This window comes from Scyliorhinus torazame, chromosome 1, assembly GCF_047496885.1.
Source record: "Scyliorhinus torazame isolate Kashiwa2021f chromosome 1, sScyTor2.1, whole genome shotgun sequence".
Taxonomy (NCBI): Eukaryota; Metazoa; Chordata; class Chondrichthyes; order Carcharhiniformes; family Scyliorhinidae; genus Scyliorhinus; species Scyliorhinus torazame.
The window spans coordinates 294844762-294865580 of NC_092707.1; the positions used below are offsets into that span (position 1 = coordinate 294844762).

Below are 20819 nucleotides of genomic sequence, written 5' to 3' on the forward strand. Positions count from 1 at the left end.
TCCTGCAGATATTGATGAAGAAGACTAGTGTTTGAAAATACTACTCAGCTACTCAAACCAAACCTACAATCCTCACATTTCAGCACCCAAATGTTTCTCAAATAATGTCATGGCTCTTGTCTCTACCACTCAATACAGAAGTCAGTTTCAAGTGTTATTTACTTCCTGAATAAAAATAAAGACTCATATTTATATAGCATCTTTCACAATCTCAGGGCACTCCAAAATGTTTTACAGCTGACAAAGTACTTTGAAGTGCGGGCTTTTTTGTAGTTTAGGAAGTATGGCAGCCAATTTATGTACAGCAAGATTGTAACAGGACAATGTGATAATGAGCCAATAGGGTGTTAGTTCCAGGATTATAGGAGAACTTAATGTTACAGATTTTTTATATTTATGCCCTCATTCCACTTTTCATGGTTTAATTAGAAGATGTTTGAATGATTGGTAATAATAATAATCTTTATTGTCACAAGTAGGCTTACATTAACACTGCAATGAAGTTACTGTGAAAAGCCTCTAGTCAACACATTCCGGCGCCTGTTCGGGTACACAGAGGGAGAATTCAGAATGTCCAATTCACCTAACAAGCACGTCTTTCAAGACTTGTGGGAGGAAACCGGAGCACCCGGAGGAATCCCACACAGACAGGGGAGAACGTGCGGACTCCGCACGGACAATGACCCAAGCCGGGAATCGAACCTAGGTCACTGGTGCTGTGAAGCAACAGTGCTAACCACTGTGCTACCGTGCCGCAGCTCAGTAAATGAATTTATCCAACACCTAAGTTCAAACTGGTTAAACAGAACTGCTTCTCTTCATGCCCTGTGGATATTTCAGTAACTAATCAGGGACAACTGCATTCAAAACATGGATTTCAGGTGAGATTTATTATAAATAACGGAAACTATAGAAATATGCAGATTAATCAGCATCTGAAAAAGGGAGATTGTAGTTGGAGCTCGTTCTGTTGACGGGTTCATCCTAAATATTCACCCATTTTTCTTTTGCAAGTATCATCTTGATATTATTTTCAGCAATTTCTGTTCCCTTTTCAGATTTCTAGTATTTGCTTTGCCAAGTTGAGCTGAGGGCACAGACAGACAATTGGAAGTATGATATCACAGGTATTACTTATTCCATGGCTTAAAGAAGGGCAGGAATGGCAGCTCAACGTCCCTGGTTACAAGGTTTTCCAACGGAAAGAAGGCTAATAAAGAGGAGGGCGGGGAGGTCACATTATTTGTTAAAAAGATAATCACAGCTGTTAGGAGGAATGATATTATAGGAGCATCATATGGGCCCATTTGAATTGACCCAAGGAACAACCATGCTGCCTGGTGTTTATTATAAACTCCCAGTCAGAGGTAGATAAAAGAGCAAATATGTAGGCAAATTGCTAAGAAGAGCAGAAACAATACGGCAGTAATAATAGGGGATTTTAACGACTAACATTGACAGGGATAAATTCAGGGCAATATAGGGCACAGAGTTCTTGAATGCATTCACGAGAACTTTTGTAGCCAATACATACACAGCAAACCCAAAAAGAGAAGGGACAGTATAAATGCAAAATATTATGGATGACAGAAATCTGAAATAAAAACAGAAAATGCTGGAATTACTCAGCAGAACAGAGAGCATCGGTAGAGATGGAAACAATGTTAAAGTTTCAGGTCAATGATCTTTAATTAGAATTGGTAAAAAGTTAGAAATGAATAGGTTTTAAGCAACTGAAGAGGGGACGGGTAGGAAGATGAGAAACAAAGCAAACAGCAGGGAATAAATGACAAAAGGGTTATTTTCTGAAAGGCCAGAGGGAAGGGTAATGGGAAAAGTAAAGAAATAAAAGATATATCTAGAGATGGTATGAATAGGGGGATGACGAACAGCTATTGTCAAAAAGCAAAAACAAGAGAACGACAAGAGGCAGCATGGTAGCACAGGTGGTTAGCACAATTGTTTCACAACTCAAGGGTCCCATGTTTGATTCCCGGCTTAGGTCACTGTCTGTGTGGAGTCCGCACGTTCTCCCAGTGTTTGCGTGGGTTTCCTCCGAGTGCTCCGGTTTCCTCCCGCAGTCCAAAGATATGCAGGTTAGGTGGATTGGCCATGCTAAATTGCCCTTAGTGTCCAAAATTGCCCTTAGTGTTGGGTGGGGTTGCTGGGTTATGGGGATGGGGTGGAGGTGTGGGCTTGGGTAGGGTGCTCGCTCTGGAGGCTGGTGCAGACTCGATGGGCTGAATGGCCTCCTTCTGCATTGTAAATTCTATGATAACAAGTTAAAACCAAAATCTGCAAAGAATAAGGCACAGAATTGTTGAATTCAATGTTGAGTGTGGAAGGCTGTATCAAAACATGAGGTGCTATTCTTTGAACTCATATCGACCTTCGTTGGAACGCAGGTTAGTGCAACAACAAGGTGGAGAATTAAAATTACTGCCGACCAGAAATGCAGCATTACCCTAGCGAATGGGCTGGACGAAGATGTTCTGCAAAATTGCTATCCTATTTACATTTAATCATTTGGGCAGTTCTTAGTTTTAGCAAATGAAGCTGGGCAGGTGAAGAGTTATCTGTGGGAGATCATGTTAATGATAATGATCATTATTCAGTTAGATTTAGAGTAGTAATGGAAAGAGTGAGCTTTGCACACAAGCAGTGGGAACCCCACATCCGGAGTGAGTCACAGCCAGAGTGCGTTTGAAACTCAGGAATTTGAAGCAGAGTGGGAATGTGGTGCAGAGTGAGATTTTTTCCTTGCTTTATAACTTTTTAAATCTTCAGTTAGTGGTCTTGCCCTGCTGCAGCAGTTGAGGCTACAAGGGAAGGAGTTGATTGGTAAGTAGTGGGTAAGGTCATGTAAGTCTTTACTACTTTTATCACTTATAGTTTGAAAATACTTGTTGTGATTTTTAATCTGTAAGGGCTATAATTGGTAGTAACAAGAACAAGTAAATAAGGGCCATAGAGAATTGGATATAATTTAATATCAAGCATCTTCAAAAAGTTTACTTTAAAGGGGTAAGTCATGGCAGGAGAGTTCAAAGCCTTGGTTTGTTCCTCTTGCGCCCTGTGGGGACCCGGGAACAATTCCAGTGCCTGAGACCAGCATGTGTGCAGGAAGTGTCTCCAGCTACAGCTCCTGGAAGCCCGTGTTTTGGAGGTGCAGCGGCGGCTGGGGACATTGTGGAGCATCCACAAAGTGGAGAGTGTTGTGGACAGCAAGTATAGAGAGGTGGTCACAGCACAGGCTCAGACTCCACAGGCAGGAAGGGAATGGGTGACCACCAGGCAGAACAAGAGAGCTAGGTAGGCAGTGCAGGAACCTCATGTGGCCATTCCCCTGCAAAACAGATAGATTGCTTTGGATACTGTTGACAGGAATTACCTCTCAGGGGAAAGCAGCAATAACCAAATTTGTTGCACCACGGTTAGTTCTGCTGCAGAGGGGAGGAGTAAAAAGTGTGGGAATGCAATAGTTATAAGGGATTCAATTGTAAGGGGAATAGATAGGCATTTCTGTGGGCACAAACGAGACTCTAGGATGGTATGTTGCCTCTCTGGTGCTAGGGCTAAGGATGTCTCGGAGCGGTTACAGGACATTCTGGTGGGCAAGGGTGAACAGCCAGTGGTTGTGGTATGCTTCGGTGCCGAAGACATAGGTTAAAAAAAGAATATAGGAACTTAGGAAGACAGTTGAGAAATTGGACCTCAAAAGTAGTGATCTCAGGATTTCTACCAGTCCAACATGCTAATCAGAGTAGAAAAAGCATATTGGATGAGTACGTGGCTGAAGAGATGGTGTGAGGGGGAGGGTTTCCGATTCATGGGGCATTGGGACCAGTTCTGGGGAAGGTGGGACCAGTACAAACTGGACGGGTTACATCTGGGCAGGACCGGGACAGATGTACTAGGGGGAGTATTAAACTAAAAAGGCAGGAGGAGGAAACAAGGACAATAATAAAAGACAGAAAAGTGAATAAGATAAGAGATAGGCAGAGAAACCAAGGGTCAGATTGAAACAGGGCCACATTGAAATATATAGGAAGTGGGACATGTAATGTTAAAAATACAAACTTAAAGGCTTTGTGCTTAACGCACGGAGCATTCGCAATAAAACGGATGAACTAATCACACAAATAGTTGTACACAGGCATGACAAAATTGGGATTACGGAGACATGGTTGCAGGGTGACCAGGGATGGGAGCTGAATGTCCAAGGGTATTCAGTATTTAGGAAGGACAGACAAAAAAGGAAACGGCTGTGGAGATGCAGTGCTTGTTAAAGAGCGAATTAATGCAATAGTGGGGAAGGATATTAGCTCCGACAAGGTGGAATCTGTGTGGGTAGAGCTGAGAAACACCAAGGCGCAAAAAAACATTAGTGGGCATCGTATGTAGACTCTCAAACTGTAGTGATAATGTTGAGAATGGCATTAAACAGGAAATAAGAGACACATGCGATAAAGGAACATCTGTAATTATGGGTGATTTTAATCTGCAAGTAGATTGGGCAAATTAAATTAGCCACAATACCGTAGAGTAGGAATTCCTGGAGTGCACACGGGATAGTTTGTTGGACCAATACGCTGAGGAACTAGAGAACAGGCCATCCAACACTGGATTTTGTGCAATGACAACGGAATCATTGACAATCTAGTTGTGCAAGACCCCTTGGGGATGAGCCACCATAATGATAGAATTTTTCATCAAGATGGAGAGTGAAGTAGTTGATTTTCAGACTAGGGTCCTGAATCTTAATAAAGGAAACTACAATGATATGAGGTGTGAGTTGACTATGTTGGAATGAAAAACATTACTTAAAGGGATAATGGTGGACAGGCAATGGCAAACATTCAAGGGGCGCATGGAGGAACGGCAACAATTCTTTCTTCTTGTTGGCACAAAAGTAAAATGGGAAAGGTAGCCAATCCATGACTTACAAGGGAAATTGGAGACAGTATTCGATCCAAGGAAGAAGCATACAAATTGGCCAAGAAAAACAACATGTCTGAGGATTGAGAGCTGTTTAGAATTCAGCAAAGATGGACCAAGGGATTGATTAAGAAAGGGAAAATAGAATACGAAAGTAAGCTTGCAGGGAACATAAAAACTGGCTGTAAAAGTTTCAATAGGTATGTGAAAAGAAAAAGATTGGTGAAGACAAATGTAACTCCCTTACAGTCAGAAACAGAGGAATGTATGACAGGGCACAATGAAATGGCTGAGCAACTAAATACATACTTTGTTTCTGTCTTCACAAATGAGGACACAAATAAGATACCAGAAATGTTGGGGAATGCAGGGTTTAATGAGAGGGAGGAAGTGAAGGAGATCAATATTGGTAGAAAAATGGTGTTGGAGAAATTGATGGATTGAAGGCTGATAAATCTCCAGGGCCTGATAATCTACATTCCAGAGTGCTTAAAGTGGCTTTAGAAATAGTGAATGCAGTTGTGGTCACCTTCCAGAATTCTATAGACTCTGGAACAGTTCCTGCAGATTGGAGGGTAGCTAATGTAACTCCACTATTTAAAAAAGGAGATAGAGAGAAAACAGGGAATAATAGACCAGTAAGCTGGACGTCTGTAGTGGGGAGAATTCTAGAATCCATGATCAAAGATTTTATAGCAGAGCACTAAACAGTGGCAGGATCGGACAGAGTCAGTATGGATTTATGAAGGGAAAATCATGCTTGACAAATCCACTGGAATTCTTCAAAAATGTAATAGAGTTGATGAGGGGGAGCAGGTGGATGTGGTTTATTTGGAATTGCAGAAGGCAAAAGAGGTTAGCATGTAAAATTAAAGCGCATGGGATTAGGGTATTGTATTGAGATGGATAGAAAATTGGTCGGTAGACAGGAAACAAAGGGTAGGAATTAACGGGTCTTTTTCAAAATGGCAGGCAGTGACTAGTGGGGTACCGGAGGGATCGGTGCTCGGACCCCAGCTATTCACAATTTATATTAATGATTTAGATGGGGGAACAAGATGTAATAGCTCCAAATTTGCAGATGACACCAAGTTCGATGGGAGGATAAGCTGTGCGGAGGATGCAGAGATCCTTTAGTGTGATTTGGAAAAGTTTTTTAAAAAACTGAGTCCCCTGTTTTTTTTCTATTTATTTAGCGTGGCCAATCCACCTAGCCTGGGTTGTGGGAGTGATACCCACACAAACACAGGGAGAATGTGCTAACTCCACACAGCAGTGACCCGGGACTGGGATCGAACCCGGGTCCTGTGTTATGGGCAGCAGTGCTAACCACTGCACCACTGTGCGGCCCAGTGTGATTTGGAAAAGTTGAGTGAGTGGGCAAATGAATGGCAGATGCAGTTGGATTTGGATAAGTGCGAGGTTATCCATTTTCGTAGCAAAAATAAGAAGTCACGGTATTATCTGAATGGCCATAAATTAAGAGAGGGGAATATGCAATGAGTTCTGGGTATCCTCGTACACCAGTCACTGAAGGTAAGCATGCAGGTACAGCAGGCGATAAAGAAGGCAAATGGTATACTTGCCTTCATTGCCAGGGGATTAGAGTACAGGAGCAGGGATGTCTTGCTGTAATTATAGGGCCTTGGTGAGGCCACACCTGGAATATTGTGGGCAGTTTTCGTCTCCTTATCTGAGGAAGGATGTTCCTGCTACAGAGGGAGTTCTGCGAAGGTTTACCAGTTTGATTCTTGGGATGCGGGACTGACGTATGAGGAGAAATTGAGTTGGTTAGGATCGTATTCGCTGGAGTTCAGAAGAATGAGGGGCGATCTCAGAAACCTATAAATTCCTAACGGGACAAGACAGGGTAGATGAAAGAAGGATGTTCCCGATGTTGGGGGTGTCCAGAAACCAGGGGCACAGTCTGAGGGTACGGGGTAGACCATTTACGACAGAGATAAGGAGCAATTCCTTCAGCCATAGAGCGGTGAGCCTATGGAATTTGTTACCACAGAAAGTAGTTGAGGCCAAAACTTTGTATGTTTTCAAGAAGCAGTTAGATATAGTATTTGGGGCGAAGGGGATTGAAGGATATGGGTGGAAAGCGGGACCAGGCTATCGAGTTGGATGATCAGCCATGATCATAATGAATGGCAAAGCAGGCTCAAAGGGCTAAATGCTCCTATTTTGCATGTTTCTGAGAGGAAATCTTTCCAATTTGGGAAAAGCTAATTTTTGCCAAGTTGAAATGTGATTTGGCAAAAGTGGACTGGGAACAGCGACTTGAATATAAATCAGTGATATTGCAGTGGGAAGAACCCAAGGGTGAGAGGGTTCAGAGCAAATATATTCCTACAAAGAAGGAATCTAAGACCTTTCAGCCAGAGTGAATTGAAGGGAGTGGAATTGTATAGAACCTCCCATTGAATGTGAATATTACATGTATCACAATTGTATGGAAACACCTCAAGAGTACAACCTTATACACGTAGGCAACTTAAATACCTTTGCACCGTTTGTAATGGCCATTTTGAAATGTTTGTAACGTTCTTTCAGATATTTAACGAATAAAGTATATTTATGCAAAATAAAAATATTCATACAAAGAAAAAGTGATGTCAAAGACCACAAGACTGGATTTTACATGTGACCATATTCCCCGAGTTAAGTTGGTGGGGAACCAGCCCACTAAAAACCCAGCTATCCTACAGCCATTTTACACTGGAAGCAGCATTAATTGCTTACAGTCAAGATTTCTGCCCCCATCCGGGCTAGGCCTGGAGGCTGCCTTGGGTCGGGGGCGGGGGGGGGGGGGGAAAAGAGTATTCGGGTCGGGTCGGGGGGGGGGGGGGGGTAGGTAGGGGGAGTCCCATGTGGGTGTCGGGTAGTATGGGGAAGGAGGGGGGGGGGAAAGAAAGAGTCCCATGGGTAGCGTGGGGAGATTAGTTGGGTTGTGGGGAGTCCTGTGGGTAGTCAGGGGACCTATTGTATGACGGTCAGAACCATCCGAAGTTTACGATTTAAATTGAGGGGGGCGTTTCTGGTGTATCTTTAAGCTATGCCTCAGGTACACTGCTCCAGATTTCATAAGTTACGAGCATTGCTTTCCGCATTTTTTCTACCAAAATGAATCACTTCACATACACTGTATTAAATTCCATCTGCCACTCGCCTACCCATTCCCATCTATGATCTTTTGACGTTTAACACTATCCTCATCACAGTTCACAAGCCTTCCTAGTCTCATGTCACCTGCAAACTTTGAAATTATATTAGCGTACAGCAGGAAGAGCAGGGATTCCAACACCGGCCCCTGGGGAACTCCACCATAAATCTTCCTCCAGTCTGAACAACTATTCACCACTACTCTTTGTTTCCTGTCACTTTGTCAATTTTGTACCCATGTTGCTACTGTCCCTTTTATTCCTAGAGCTCCAACTTTGCTCACAAGTCTGTGGTGTGTCATTTAATCAATGGCATTACCCTCATCAACTCTCTCTATTTCTACATCAAAAAAAAATCAAGCAAGTTAGTTAAATGCAAGTTAGTTAAACATGATATGCCCTTAACAAATCTGTGCTGACTTTCCTTAATTAACCCACATTTGTGCAGGTGACTATTAATTTTATCCCAATTATGATTTCTAAAAGCTTTCCTACCACTAAGCTCTAAGGTTAATGGGATTTCTGGCAAAATTTCCAAAATAAACATCTGTGGGTAGAAAATAATACAAGAACAAGCTGAATGCTTTTTTCTACCCTTTCAAATCTAATACTTTTTCCACAGATCTGTGCATTGCTTCAGTCTCCAAGATTCACCTCAGGACTATAGATCATAAACAGCAGCATTAGGGCATGCCCTATATCTGAAAAGATACAGGAATAGAAATTAATCCTGAGTGGTAATACTAGAGGTGATATTTCATCAACCTTGCTTAAAGTTCAGTCCTACTGACTTCAATAAAACTGAATTTTGGGGGTGGGGGGGGGAGCAGAATAAAACAGGCAGCCCACAATATACCACCCATTTCTACCCTACAGTTCTGGACTCCATATTAAAAAATGGATGTATAGGCACTGAAGAAAGTGCTAAAGACTTGCAAAGATAATAATAGAAGTGAAAGTGTATAATTATCAGGAAAGACTAAACATGACATGGGGTATTTATTTTAGAGAAGAAAGATTGAGAGGTGATCTGTCAAGAGTTCTTCAAAAATTGTGAAGGGGTTTATTAGGGTGGTTGTAGAAAGATATTTCAATTTGGGGGAGGGGGGTTAAGACTAACTGATAAATTCAGTAAGATATTTCTTTACTCAGAGGATGATGAGAATGTGGAACTTGTTACCAAATGGAATGATTCAAGTGACTAGAATAAATGCATTTAAAGGGAAGCTAGATAAGTACATCAGGGTGAAAGGAACAGAAGGATATGGTGATACGGTGAGATGAAGTAAAACGAGAGAAGATATGTTCCACTCATCTGTAAAGTGTTGAGTTTAAACCCTGGCAAGGACCGGATGGGATCAGTGGCTTGTGTTGATGCTGTAACTTTTATGTACCTGTATATATCTAGATTTTACAATATTTGGCATGAAAAATCTTAGAATGGTAATTTTGTGATGCTTATAAAATAAGATTTAAATTTTTTTTCTGCGCCAAAGAGTCAGTCTGTCACATACGAGGTATTGTTTACTTGAGCAGGGTTCTTTAACATATATATCACATATAATTAAGAAGCTTAGTATAGATCTAAGGATTTTGCCACAAATGGCACAATTTGGATTCAGACTGTTTTTTGTTAACATGTGCAATAGATTCATACATGTTAAAAGAATTTTGCAGTGCTACAAATATGCATCTAAATTCATTTATTTCATATAAGTACTGGACCAACCTTTCTTAAAGAGCAGGTTTTGCCATTTGTACTCTTGGTAAAAATTCAAAGCTTACTAAGAATTGTAACAACTTTGCTGTGCTATGTCTTAAGCTTTCTCTTCAAAAGGAATTTTCAAAAAAATTGAATGCGGATTACCTCACCGGCAAAGAAAAGATTCACTGTGCGAGACAGTGGCACGGAGAGGGCTGATTTGGCAGTAGAAATGGCACTATTACTCAGACACCCTGAGTCAACAGGTTTAACTCTCAGACTGACGGGTTGAGTAACTACTTCCAAATAGTTTCCCCAATTACTTATTCAGCATTTACTACTTTAAACAAAAACATTCTTCAATGAAACAAAAATAAAACATGTTGGTCATAGTACTTTATGTTTGAATGAAAAGACAGTGCTAGGTGGTTCATTCTTGCTTAGTCACTGATCCTGGAGAAGTGCTGAACAGAGGCCAGATTCCTTCCAGAGTGGGAGATAAAAAGCCTGGGACACATCGCTAGACTATTCTGCAGTCAACTCAAAGTGATACTGATTGAAACCAGGGAGCATCCTGTCTCTAATAGAGAGGTCAACAGACCCATCTGTGAACAGGGGGGGTAAACAATGTCAGTCCCCCAACACGCCCCTCATTCTTTAATAAGAAGTTTTACAACACCAGGTTAAAGTCCAACAGGTTTGTTTCGATATCACTAGCTTTCGGAGCGCTGCTCCTTCCTCAGGTGAATGAAGAGGTATGTTCCAGAAACATATATATTGACACAATTCACACCTCTTTAACCTGGGGTTACCCCATCTCTGGATCTGTAAAGATTTAATCACCTGCTAATGCTCGCATTCCAAGCATTGTCTGGCATCTTTGAATCTGTCTATATATATGTTTCTGGAACATACCTCTTCATTCATCTGAGGAAGGAGCAGCGCTCCGAAAGCTAGTGACATCGAAACAAATCTGTTGGACTTTAACCTGGTGTTGTAAAACTTCTTACTGTGCTCATCCCAGTCCAACGCCGGCATCGCCACCTCATTCTTTAGGTCAGTATTTTTTTACAGTTGTTGCCATGCAAATGAGCTGGACATTTTTTCAACACATTGTAACTACAGCTGTTCAGTTAATTCCCTGTTCAATCCAGTGCCTGAAGGAATCAGAAGGTTGGACCTGTTTGAGTCAGATATAACTTTCTACAGTTTTTCAATGTTCAGGCTTACAAATTGGACATTGAGATGGCCTTTTGTGAGTTGACGTTTCAATTTAGCAACGCACTAAAGTTCCTGGTTTTGATAATGTAATAGCTCTGCACTGCAGTTTACAACTTCCCCATTAGACAGGAAGAGGAACAGCCATGCCAGAAGCCATGCAGGTGTGAGGCATGCAGTTTTTTTTCATTCTTTCATAGCTCTGGTTAGTACAAAACAAAGCTTAACAGAACCAAGAAAAAAAAACACAAAACAGCAATCCTTTTTCTGTAGTCAGGTTACAAGTCCTGCCAGGAAGCGCCATGTCCCATAGCAGATTCAATCACACAACAACTACCTACCCGTACTGGTCAGGCTGGTACATCATGGGAGCCTGAGTGTTGCCATAGTTGGGATGTTGTGGTGGAAACACAGGACGTCCACCAGGCCCAGTCTGACTGGGAAAACCAGGCGACCTAATATACGGTGGCCTAAATCAGGAAAGAAATAGCTCCTTTGTTTTTATTCTGTGTCAGTTCTGTGTTTAGTTAAAATTCATGAAACATCCAACAATACCCATCTACTTCAAGAATTAAACTGAAATCTGAAAACTTAACCTGTTAAAGCAAGACGGGTTTTTAGTTTTGCCCATTTATAACCAATACAGTAATGTGTGTTGTTTTTAAAATGACTAGCATTTCAAAGTTGAAGTATTGGATTCTTGAACATTTCAACCCATTACCAAAATTAATCATGAAAGTAGATAGGATCCTAAGTTAGTTTTTATCTCTTAAAGCAGATTCTCTCGTCACACACTGTTCCCCCATCATTCGCACCCCAACTCTTCTTATCTGAAGATGCAAACAGTTGCTGGGGTTCAGTTTCAAAGATGGCATCAATTCTCCGATTCCTTGACTGGTTGGCAATTCAACTGGGATTGAGTGCTCCCAGACTATTCCACTGCAGATTGATTCACTGCAGAGCCCAATCATCTTTTATATATAATATATAATCTTTATTATTTCATCAAATGTACACACATGTAGGTTTCAGCAGGCGTCACTAAATACTGAGAAGTGTGTGGCACTGAGGCCAACTGCAATGTTACACCTATTTTTCTCGTTGAAGGCAGATAACTTGGCATTGACCAAGATTCCTGGGGACATTCTGGCTTGTATGACTTCATGGGTGTACCTTCATCCATGTTATTAATGATTAATCTGTTAATGCTCTTAAAATTTAATTTGTTCCCAAGCTGTTTCAGTTCAGCACAGGTAATTCAAAGGAAACCTGACCATAGAAGGTTTTCTGAGTGCATGCTGCTGCAACCCAAGGTACATTCCAGTTTAGTTTTGTTTAAAGCATGGATTATTCCATTTAAAATACAGGACATTAATTTTCCAATTCCAAATTGATGTTATATACACCACATTCAAACAGATTTATGGTGCAATCACATCTATGCAATATTCTCCTTAAATGAAATTATTGATACCGTAGATTATTAAATGCATGATGTGCCAGTGCTAAGCTATCCAGCGACAAAGATCGCAGCTCAATTTCTTCTTGTTGTTGATTGAAATACACTGGGATGGTACAAATGACAATCAGCTGGGTTGGCCTAATACGATTGCTACCCTATGGTTCCTGTTGTGACGTACACCAGTGAACATTGGGCAAGGACAGTTTGGGATTTGCTGAAATTCAATCATCTATTATCCTCTTTCCTTCCCTCCTGGATGGCACTCCCGGTTAGACTCAATTCATGAAGAATTAGGAAATCTGAGTAAGACATATGAACACCGTTAGGACCCAGGGCAGTCACCACCTTTGTAGAGGAGAATAATAAGGGCAGAAAGTTTAAGAAAGCACACACACACACACACACACATACATATAGCATAGATAACAACTGATACCTATCCTTCCAACTATCCACAAACGCAAAGTAAATAAGTTAATACCCTGCAACACTGTGCATTTCATATGCCAGCCAGAGTACCCCGTACTATATAGAATAATGTGCAGCTTGCTGTACTTTGGGAATGGGTTTGATTTTTCAAGATGGGTGGACGCTAGTTAACTCAGTTACACGATAATATTAAACATCTTTAATTTTATGACAAAAGCTTCTGAATTATAACTTGACATTTCTTCAATTAAGAATATGTAACAATATAAATAATGTCTTTTATACCCATTTCCTCCAAAAGAATCCAATACTCAAACTTTAAAATAGATCAACAAAATCAGTTAGAACATGACTCATGAAACAATAAATCCAAAATATGTACATAAATGGGTTTACAGTTTAGCTAGATGCAACTTACGAACAGTGCAAAATATACAATTTCTTGCCAGTAACCTATACACAAACCCACAGAACCTTTTAAGCTGCTTGACTCACTAAACTGTAACAATCCAGGGCTTTTCCTGTAAGATGACAAGACTCACGGTCATGTACAGTTCCGAGCAATCCACTTAAACAGCAATTCAACTAAATCTAATATTCAAATTAAAAGGCTCACATAAAATATGTAACATTTCTGAGGTACACTGCAACTTCACAAATTTTTCAACCAGAAAAGTTGTTTATCTTAATTTTATTCACTTCACTGCACAGTTTAACATTTTTGATTAATTTTTATTTGCTGATTTAATGCTCCGGTGCTTTCATGGAAGTACAATTTGCTTAATTTGTGAAAACTGCAAATTGCACATTTACAGACATCAATAAATAGTATTTTAAAATGTGAAATAGTTAACATAAGAGAATTCAATACGTTTAATGTTAACTCAATTTATAAGATGTGTATTCAAATATGAATAATGACAATTTAAAGAGGATTAAGTTATGGAAAAAGCAACTCTTACACTTTTTACAGTGGTATGGCACCAGGATTGTTTCGGATCTGCAATGGCGGAATGTCAACTTTTTGTTTGTTAATTTAATATTTTTTCAGCCCTCACAACGCCAGCTGAGCCACTAACCTACACAGCTCATAGTTGAAAGGGAACCATAAGACAGTCACAATCTAAAACTGTCCAATAGGAGACACAACAAAAAATTAGCAATGAATCACTGGCCATAATAGAGCCCCAAATGAGATTTAAACTCGCATGTGATTAATTGACCTGTTTAGCTCCCAAATTACACTGTTCATTATTTAAAATTCCATTTTTTAACACTGAATGCTAACCAGTGATCCAGGATGCAGCAAACATCTTCAAAAAACACATTTTGGACAAATCAAACAATGCAGTACCTTAATTACTGATACATTGTACCATCTCCATTAAACGTAAGTAACTTATATTGTTATGTACATCAATAGTCAGCTCATTAAACATTCAAACCAATGCTGCTAATAATCATAAAACTGCATAACTGTGGGAGCAAAATGGTGCACTAATAGTTACAAATCATTTCTCACATGGAAAACAATTGTTCAATGTAACTGCAAAAAAACACCATGGACATGATCCAATGCAAAGCAACATCTTCCAACAGAATTGGAACTATATTGAAGGGCTGTTTCAAGCAAACAACTGTGCTCATGAAACCACTTTAGTAACAACATTTCCATATTGCTGAAGACAATTATTTTAATCTTCTGTCACTGAATAATGACCAACCCCAAAAATTGTGTTTCAGAGAAGTGTTATTCCTACTCTTTCGACTCTCTTTATTAGAACTGAACCCCTTCTTGGTAAAAAACAGCATCAAATTGATTGCAGACCTACTAAATTGATACTATTTGGTTATATTTCAGCCATTATGTAGCTGTACTGATACCATTAGTTCTTACAATTCAGAAGATCAAGATTTTGTGGTGATCTGAATTTTGACATGGTGCACTATTTGGGAAAGGGAAAAAGGGTTATGCTTCCTGCCTTGCACAGTCCCTATGAGCCAACAAGTAGATTGTACAAGCCCACAGTCTGACATCATTCAACAAATAACAGTGTAGAAGTAGAAAGCTGGTGAAAAGGGGATGAAATAATATTTAAAATGTTAAACCAAAAAGGGTACGGAGGTTATCAGTGTCCATTATAATGCATTTTACTTACAACACAATGTGAGACCAACAAAATTTGCAAGTGAGACAGCTACCTTCAATTGAGCTAAGTGTCAAGGAGTGGTGGTGATGGTGGTGTTGGGGGGGGGGGGGGGGGGGGGGGGGGCGTTGGCAGGGTAGGGTTTGTCAATTTTCTGCTAATTTAAGATTTGTTGTTTGAACACAGAAGTTATTTAGTGTCATGCATTCCAATGTAAGTGGAATACAGGGTCATCACAACCTACTTCAATTGCATTCCTTGTCTGCTCCTGCATGGAGAACAATTTGAAGTCCAATTTGGCTCCCACCTACCCAATGAAATTCCATGTTCATCAAGCGGCAGGACGGGAAATTAATGATTAACAATGATTAACAACTGTTTGAGCTTTGTCAGCTATCCAATCTCATCTGATATTAAGCTATTCATTTCTTTGGATTAAATGGTAACTGAACACAGTTCATCCTTGTAACTAAATAGATGTTGACATCCTCAGAATAGGATTTTTGTTCCCAAATCATTCCAAGTTTGCTGTTTACCTCATTAAAAACAAAAAACAAATAGCTTGGAAATCCAGGTTATTGGAAATATTTTGAATATGGAAGGAGGGTGGCACAGTAGCACAGAGCGGAGCACTGCTGCCTCATGGCGCCGAGGACCCAGGTTCAATCCTGGCCCCGGGTCACTGTCCGTGTGGAGTTTGCACATTCTCCTCGTGTCTGCATGGGTCTCACCCTCACAACCCAAAGGTGTGCAGGGGAGGTGGATTGGCCACGCTAAATTGCCCCTTAATTGGAAATTTTAAAAAATATATATGGGGGCTGGAGTGGCTCAGTGGATGGCTCTGAGCTGGAAGGCCCCAAGTTCACGTCCCACTTCAGAACCTGTTGGCTATGAGAGGTCAGTGGTTTGGGGCAAGCCAGAGTCTATCGGTCCCCAGCCTGGATTTTTGGGTTGGGGTTGGCAGCAGGAAGAACATCTGGCCATAAAACCACCTGCACATCCTCCCAGTGTGTGCTCCGGTTTCCTCCCACAGTCCAAAGATGTGCAGGTTAGGTGGATTGGCCATGATAAATTGCCCTTAGTGTCCAAAATTGCCCTTAAGTGTTGGGTGGGATTACTGGGTTATGGGGATATGGGGGAGGTGTTGACCATGGGTAGGGTGCTCTTTCCAAGAGCCGGTGCAGACTCGATGGGCCGAATGGCCTCCTTCTGCACTGTAAATTCTATGATAAATCCAAAATAAATGGTGGTTGATATGAAGGTGAAGGACCATGATTATGGCGACCCTCTGCAAAACATGGGGGGGGGAAAGTCAAAGAGAAAGGAAAGGGAGCAAACAAGTGTAACAAGTGAATGTTACATCTTCCATAATGATCTAAGTTATTTCCTTGCACAAAGATAAGAGTTGAAGGTGAAGCAAAATTTTATGGAAAAGGCTTTTAATGTGAAAATTAACATTTCCTGGGGTTTTGTGGTTACTGGGTTGCTTCTAATCAGATATTCTGAGCTGGAAGTCCCATGGTTGCTTTTTGTTCAAATCTATCAGACTGTATGTAAGCATGTGCTTATCCAAGAGTCTAGTACAAATGGTTTAAAACAGTTTCTAAGCAGAGAACATTTCTGGTCAACAATGAATCATGGGAAATGCTTAGGAGATTCTGCGACCATTTGCCAGAATGGATATATTTTTAAGAAGCACATATCTGCATTTGTAACACTTACAAAGCAAATGGAAATAGCAGTTAAGATAAGGGAATTTTCATTATGCTGAGGATGACAAAAAGGAGAGTCTGGTGTGTATATGTTATAAAGAGCAACAAATGGAGGTGAGTGACCTACAACACAAAAAGTTTCTGCAACGTTATCTTTTGGTTCAGAAAACACCCAGTCGAAAATGTAAACTACATGCCCGACTATTTGAATGGAATGTCACAACACAGTGGGACATAATTTTTGTGGCATTACTGCATATAGTCAAAAAATAATTTTTAATCAGTCACTATTAATGTTGTTGAGACAAATTTATTTGGAGGGCAAACAAGTTGCCCGTGCAAAGTTCCTTGCAACTTTCTTTCAAATGTCAACCTTCCTCAGAAGTTCAAGGCACCAGGAGAACAAAGTAAATCAAGGCAAATTATGACTTTGGGTTTATATTTTCAGTCTCCCTTTTCCTACCCAAAGCTGTGAAATCAAGTTTCTAAAATAACAATATTGTTCTAGGAACACCAGAGAGAGAGAATAACTTAAATGCATGGCATACTAGATCTGATTTTCCTTCCAAGTAAAGTATCTCAAATACACTGCACAGTGTACCAGTTGGGAGCTGATAAAACAGAGAAACATTGTGCAAATAATGGATTGCATGGAGACAAACATTCGCAATCTTCTGTTTGGAGCTGAGATCGGAAATACTTGAGTGACCAAACCAACTTAAATCAGCCCATTTGTATATTTTACAACACTATTAAATTGTTTCCCCAATCCATGGTTAGACATGATATTTAGTCAAATTTAATAGCTAATGAAGTACATTTAAATGATCATTCTTTTAAAATTAAAGTAAGTTTTTCAATGTACTACCAAATGTCATTTTGACTAAACAAAATCAGCCACATATATAGGAATTGGTATTCTTAAGACAGAATTTATCTGAAAGTTTGACAATACTGTTTTCATTAACGCCGACTTCATTAGAACAATTATGTAAAAAGTATACAGATTCTGGTTCTAGTATTTTTGCATACCTGTTTTGAGCAGAGTTTGCTGCAGCCTGCATCACTGCAGCAGCAGCCTCCTGTGCTTTGCGATTTACGGTTGCCATCGGTGGACCCATCCCTGCGCCAACCTGCTGTGACATGTTTGGAGAGTTTGGGGTCATGTTACCCATGTTGCCAGAGTACGGCCAGTTCGACATCCCTGATGATGGCATCTTCCCCACTGTCATGTTACTGCAAGGCTGAGCTGGACCCTGACCATGCATCTGGTTGCTCACATTCATACTCATGCTGTTACCAATGCCTGGACCTGGACCACTGTAGTTGGTGTTCGGAACGGCACCATAATTTGGCGGTCTGGGATAATTACCTAAAACAAAAAAAAAATTGAAACAAGTTGTTCTCGCTCCAGCCTGTTATGAAGTGTCTCTATGCTTGAAAAAACGGAGATGTATAACTGATCTCCATTTAAATCAGCTTTGACTCTTTTACAACCTTTCTTTACATTACAATCAACTGACGTGATAACTATTAATGCGTTGGGCAACTGTGACTTCGAAACAGAATAAAGACTTTAAATCTTGAAACAAAACTTGAAATATCAGAGCTTTAAAGCTGCAGATACTTAACCACTTAATTATTAATTTCAAATTACTACTTTTGTTGCTTTTCTTTAAAGGAGGCACTTAAAGAACACATATATAGGAAGAAATTCCAAAAGTGCAAGATCCCTCAAGTGAAGAAAATTTGTTAAATCTCTGTGAATTGAACTAACATGCTTTGCGACTAGTTTTCAGTCACAAAGTTGAGCTCTACTTGCATGCTACATTGAGAGCTTCCATTGGCAGAAACAGAGTACTTACCACAAAATCTGCAACAACTTCACTGTCAGCAGGTTTATGAAAATTTTATCGTCTAATCGGATAATTTATATTTGCATGTCTAATCAAATATCCAAAATGAAATCTAGATTCCCTAACTAGGAAATCTAGAGCATGGGGTCAAAATCTCAGAATATGAAGTAGGCCATTTAAGACTGAGATGAGGAGCAATTTCATTTCACAAAGGGTTGTGAATTTTTGGAATTTTCCATTCCCAAAAACTGTGGAAGCTTCGAAGTTGAGAATATTCAAGATAAAGGTTGATAATATTTTAGGTACAAAGGGAATTAAGGGATATGGGGATAGTGCAGGAAGGGAAATTGAGATAGAAAATCAGCCATAATCTTGTTGAATGGTGGGGCAACTCTGAAACCCAAATGGCCTACTCCAACAACTATTTATATCATGATTTTTAAAAATATGACAGGGATGTTTCTCTACTAACAGGTTAAAATATGGACATCGACTTAAAAAATACCCAGGAATCTGATGCATTTTGACGTTTGGTTTGTTCCTGCCAAAATTGGTGTCCAGACTGAAAACCAAAAATCTTTCTTGCCAGTACAAATTAATATATTAAATTAATGTCAAATGCTATGTTTATCATCGGGAGACAACAACCTGCATAATATAAAACATTTCACCTTGCAGGAATGTTTACACGTCAGGATTTGTTATGGATATAGATTGGACACCAATATGCTGGGTTCATTAGTTGGGGGTGGGGTGGACGGAACTCAAATTAAACTTGAACAGTTACTGAGATATGGCAGAAGCTTAAGCACTTATTAGGAGCTAAAATCACAGCATCTGACTTCAGCCAAGTTAATAAATCTGAAAAGCTGGTGTAAAATGATAAAAAAATGAGCATATAAATTGCAACAAATTTCAATGATTTCATCGTAGCATTTTCCCCCAATCCATGGTTAAACACAATGGGGAAGAAACTTGCTTGGGTATCTCTGCCTCTTGCCTTGTGTCCGATCTGCCCCTGAGGAATCGACTTAAGTCTGCGATACTGCATAAACAAATTTCTTCCCTAATGAGTAATGGTGATTTATTCTGCTTGGGCAGTTTAGTATAAGCAAAGATTACTTAACCACCACAATGCTATAGTCTTCAACACAATTCCCTTGAATGTGTGTAAAAACGCTACCTGCCTCTGGCATTAAGGCACTATTGTATTTACCTCTATTAATAATAAATAAATATTAAATACACCCTGATAAATACTTCAGATGTCTGTAATTTTTCCAGAGTTGTACTGCAGAACCATTTCCATTAAGTGCTCTTTCTCTTAAGATTTTCACTTTAAGATTGTCTAGGCTACAAAATGCTAGGCAATCTCTTGCATCACCTTGAGTGAAAGTTGGATTATTCATAAAACTTTACAAGTTTTGTCAACCCTCTGTCAGTAATTGCCTGTGCAGTATTTTAGGAGATCTTCCCAACATACTGTCAAGTTAAGAGAGCACCTCCCCAATATCTTCAGTGTAATGGTATCCACTTAAAAAGTAGAAAATGAACACTGCAATATGTATATGTCTTACAAAGAAACAACTTTTAAGAACATTATTGATCCTCCCTCAGTTGGAATATTGTGGAAAAATATGGGCACTACATTTCACGAAAGACATAAAGGCTTTAAAAAGTAACTGAGGAGATTTACCAGGGAAGAGGGACTTTAATTATGGCGAGGGGGTTGAGGTCGGTGCTAAAGTTGGAATTATTCTCCATTAAACAGAAATGGTTACAACATGACTCAATACATTACAGAGTTTTCAGATGATGTTAAGTTTTAATCGATTAGATAAATAAATCTATTCCCATCTGGTGCATGGGTCAATAGCCAAAACCATTAGCAATCTTTCAGGATTGTTGGAGTCTGGAATGTTCTGGTTGAAAAGAGGATAGAAGCTGATACCATAAATAATTTCAAAGGTAGCTGGACAGATATCCAATATGAAATACTTAAGAGGGTTATGGCTAAAAAGTGGTGATATGGGGCTAAGAATGACTGCTCGAAGAGGCATGAAGGGCTGAATGACTGCCTGTGCTGCAAATTTTCTATGAGTTTGTGATTATATAAACCTGCATACATATTATTATTTTTTTTTTAAATAGTACCCAATTCATTTTTTCCAATTAAGGGGCAATTTAG

General features: G+C 39.8%; 1 protein-coding gene across 7 annotated transcripts in view; it reads right to left on the reverse strand.

Annotated features, from left to right (window-relative positions):
- Positions 1–20819, reverse strand: part of arid1b (AT-rich interactive domain 1B) — a 717990-nt gene that overhangs the window by 129720 nt on the left and 567451 nt on the right. For 4 of the 7 annotated variants that reach the window (XM_072507646.1, XM_072507644.1, XM_072507653.1 and 1 more), the window contains 2 exons: positions 17808–18147; positions 11367–11495 (listed from right to left, as the gene is read on the reverse strand). In XM_072507646.1, the coding sequence (XP_072363747.1) occupies positions 11367–11495; positions 17808–18147 (469 nt within the window). The remainder of the gene's footprint in view (positions 1–11366; positions 11496–17807; positions 18148–20819) is intronic. The other 3 variants (XM_072507663.1, XM_072507657.1, XM_072507648.1) reach the window with 1 other exon arrangement.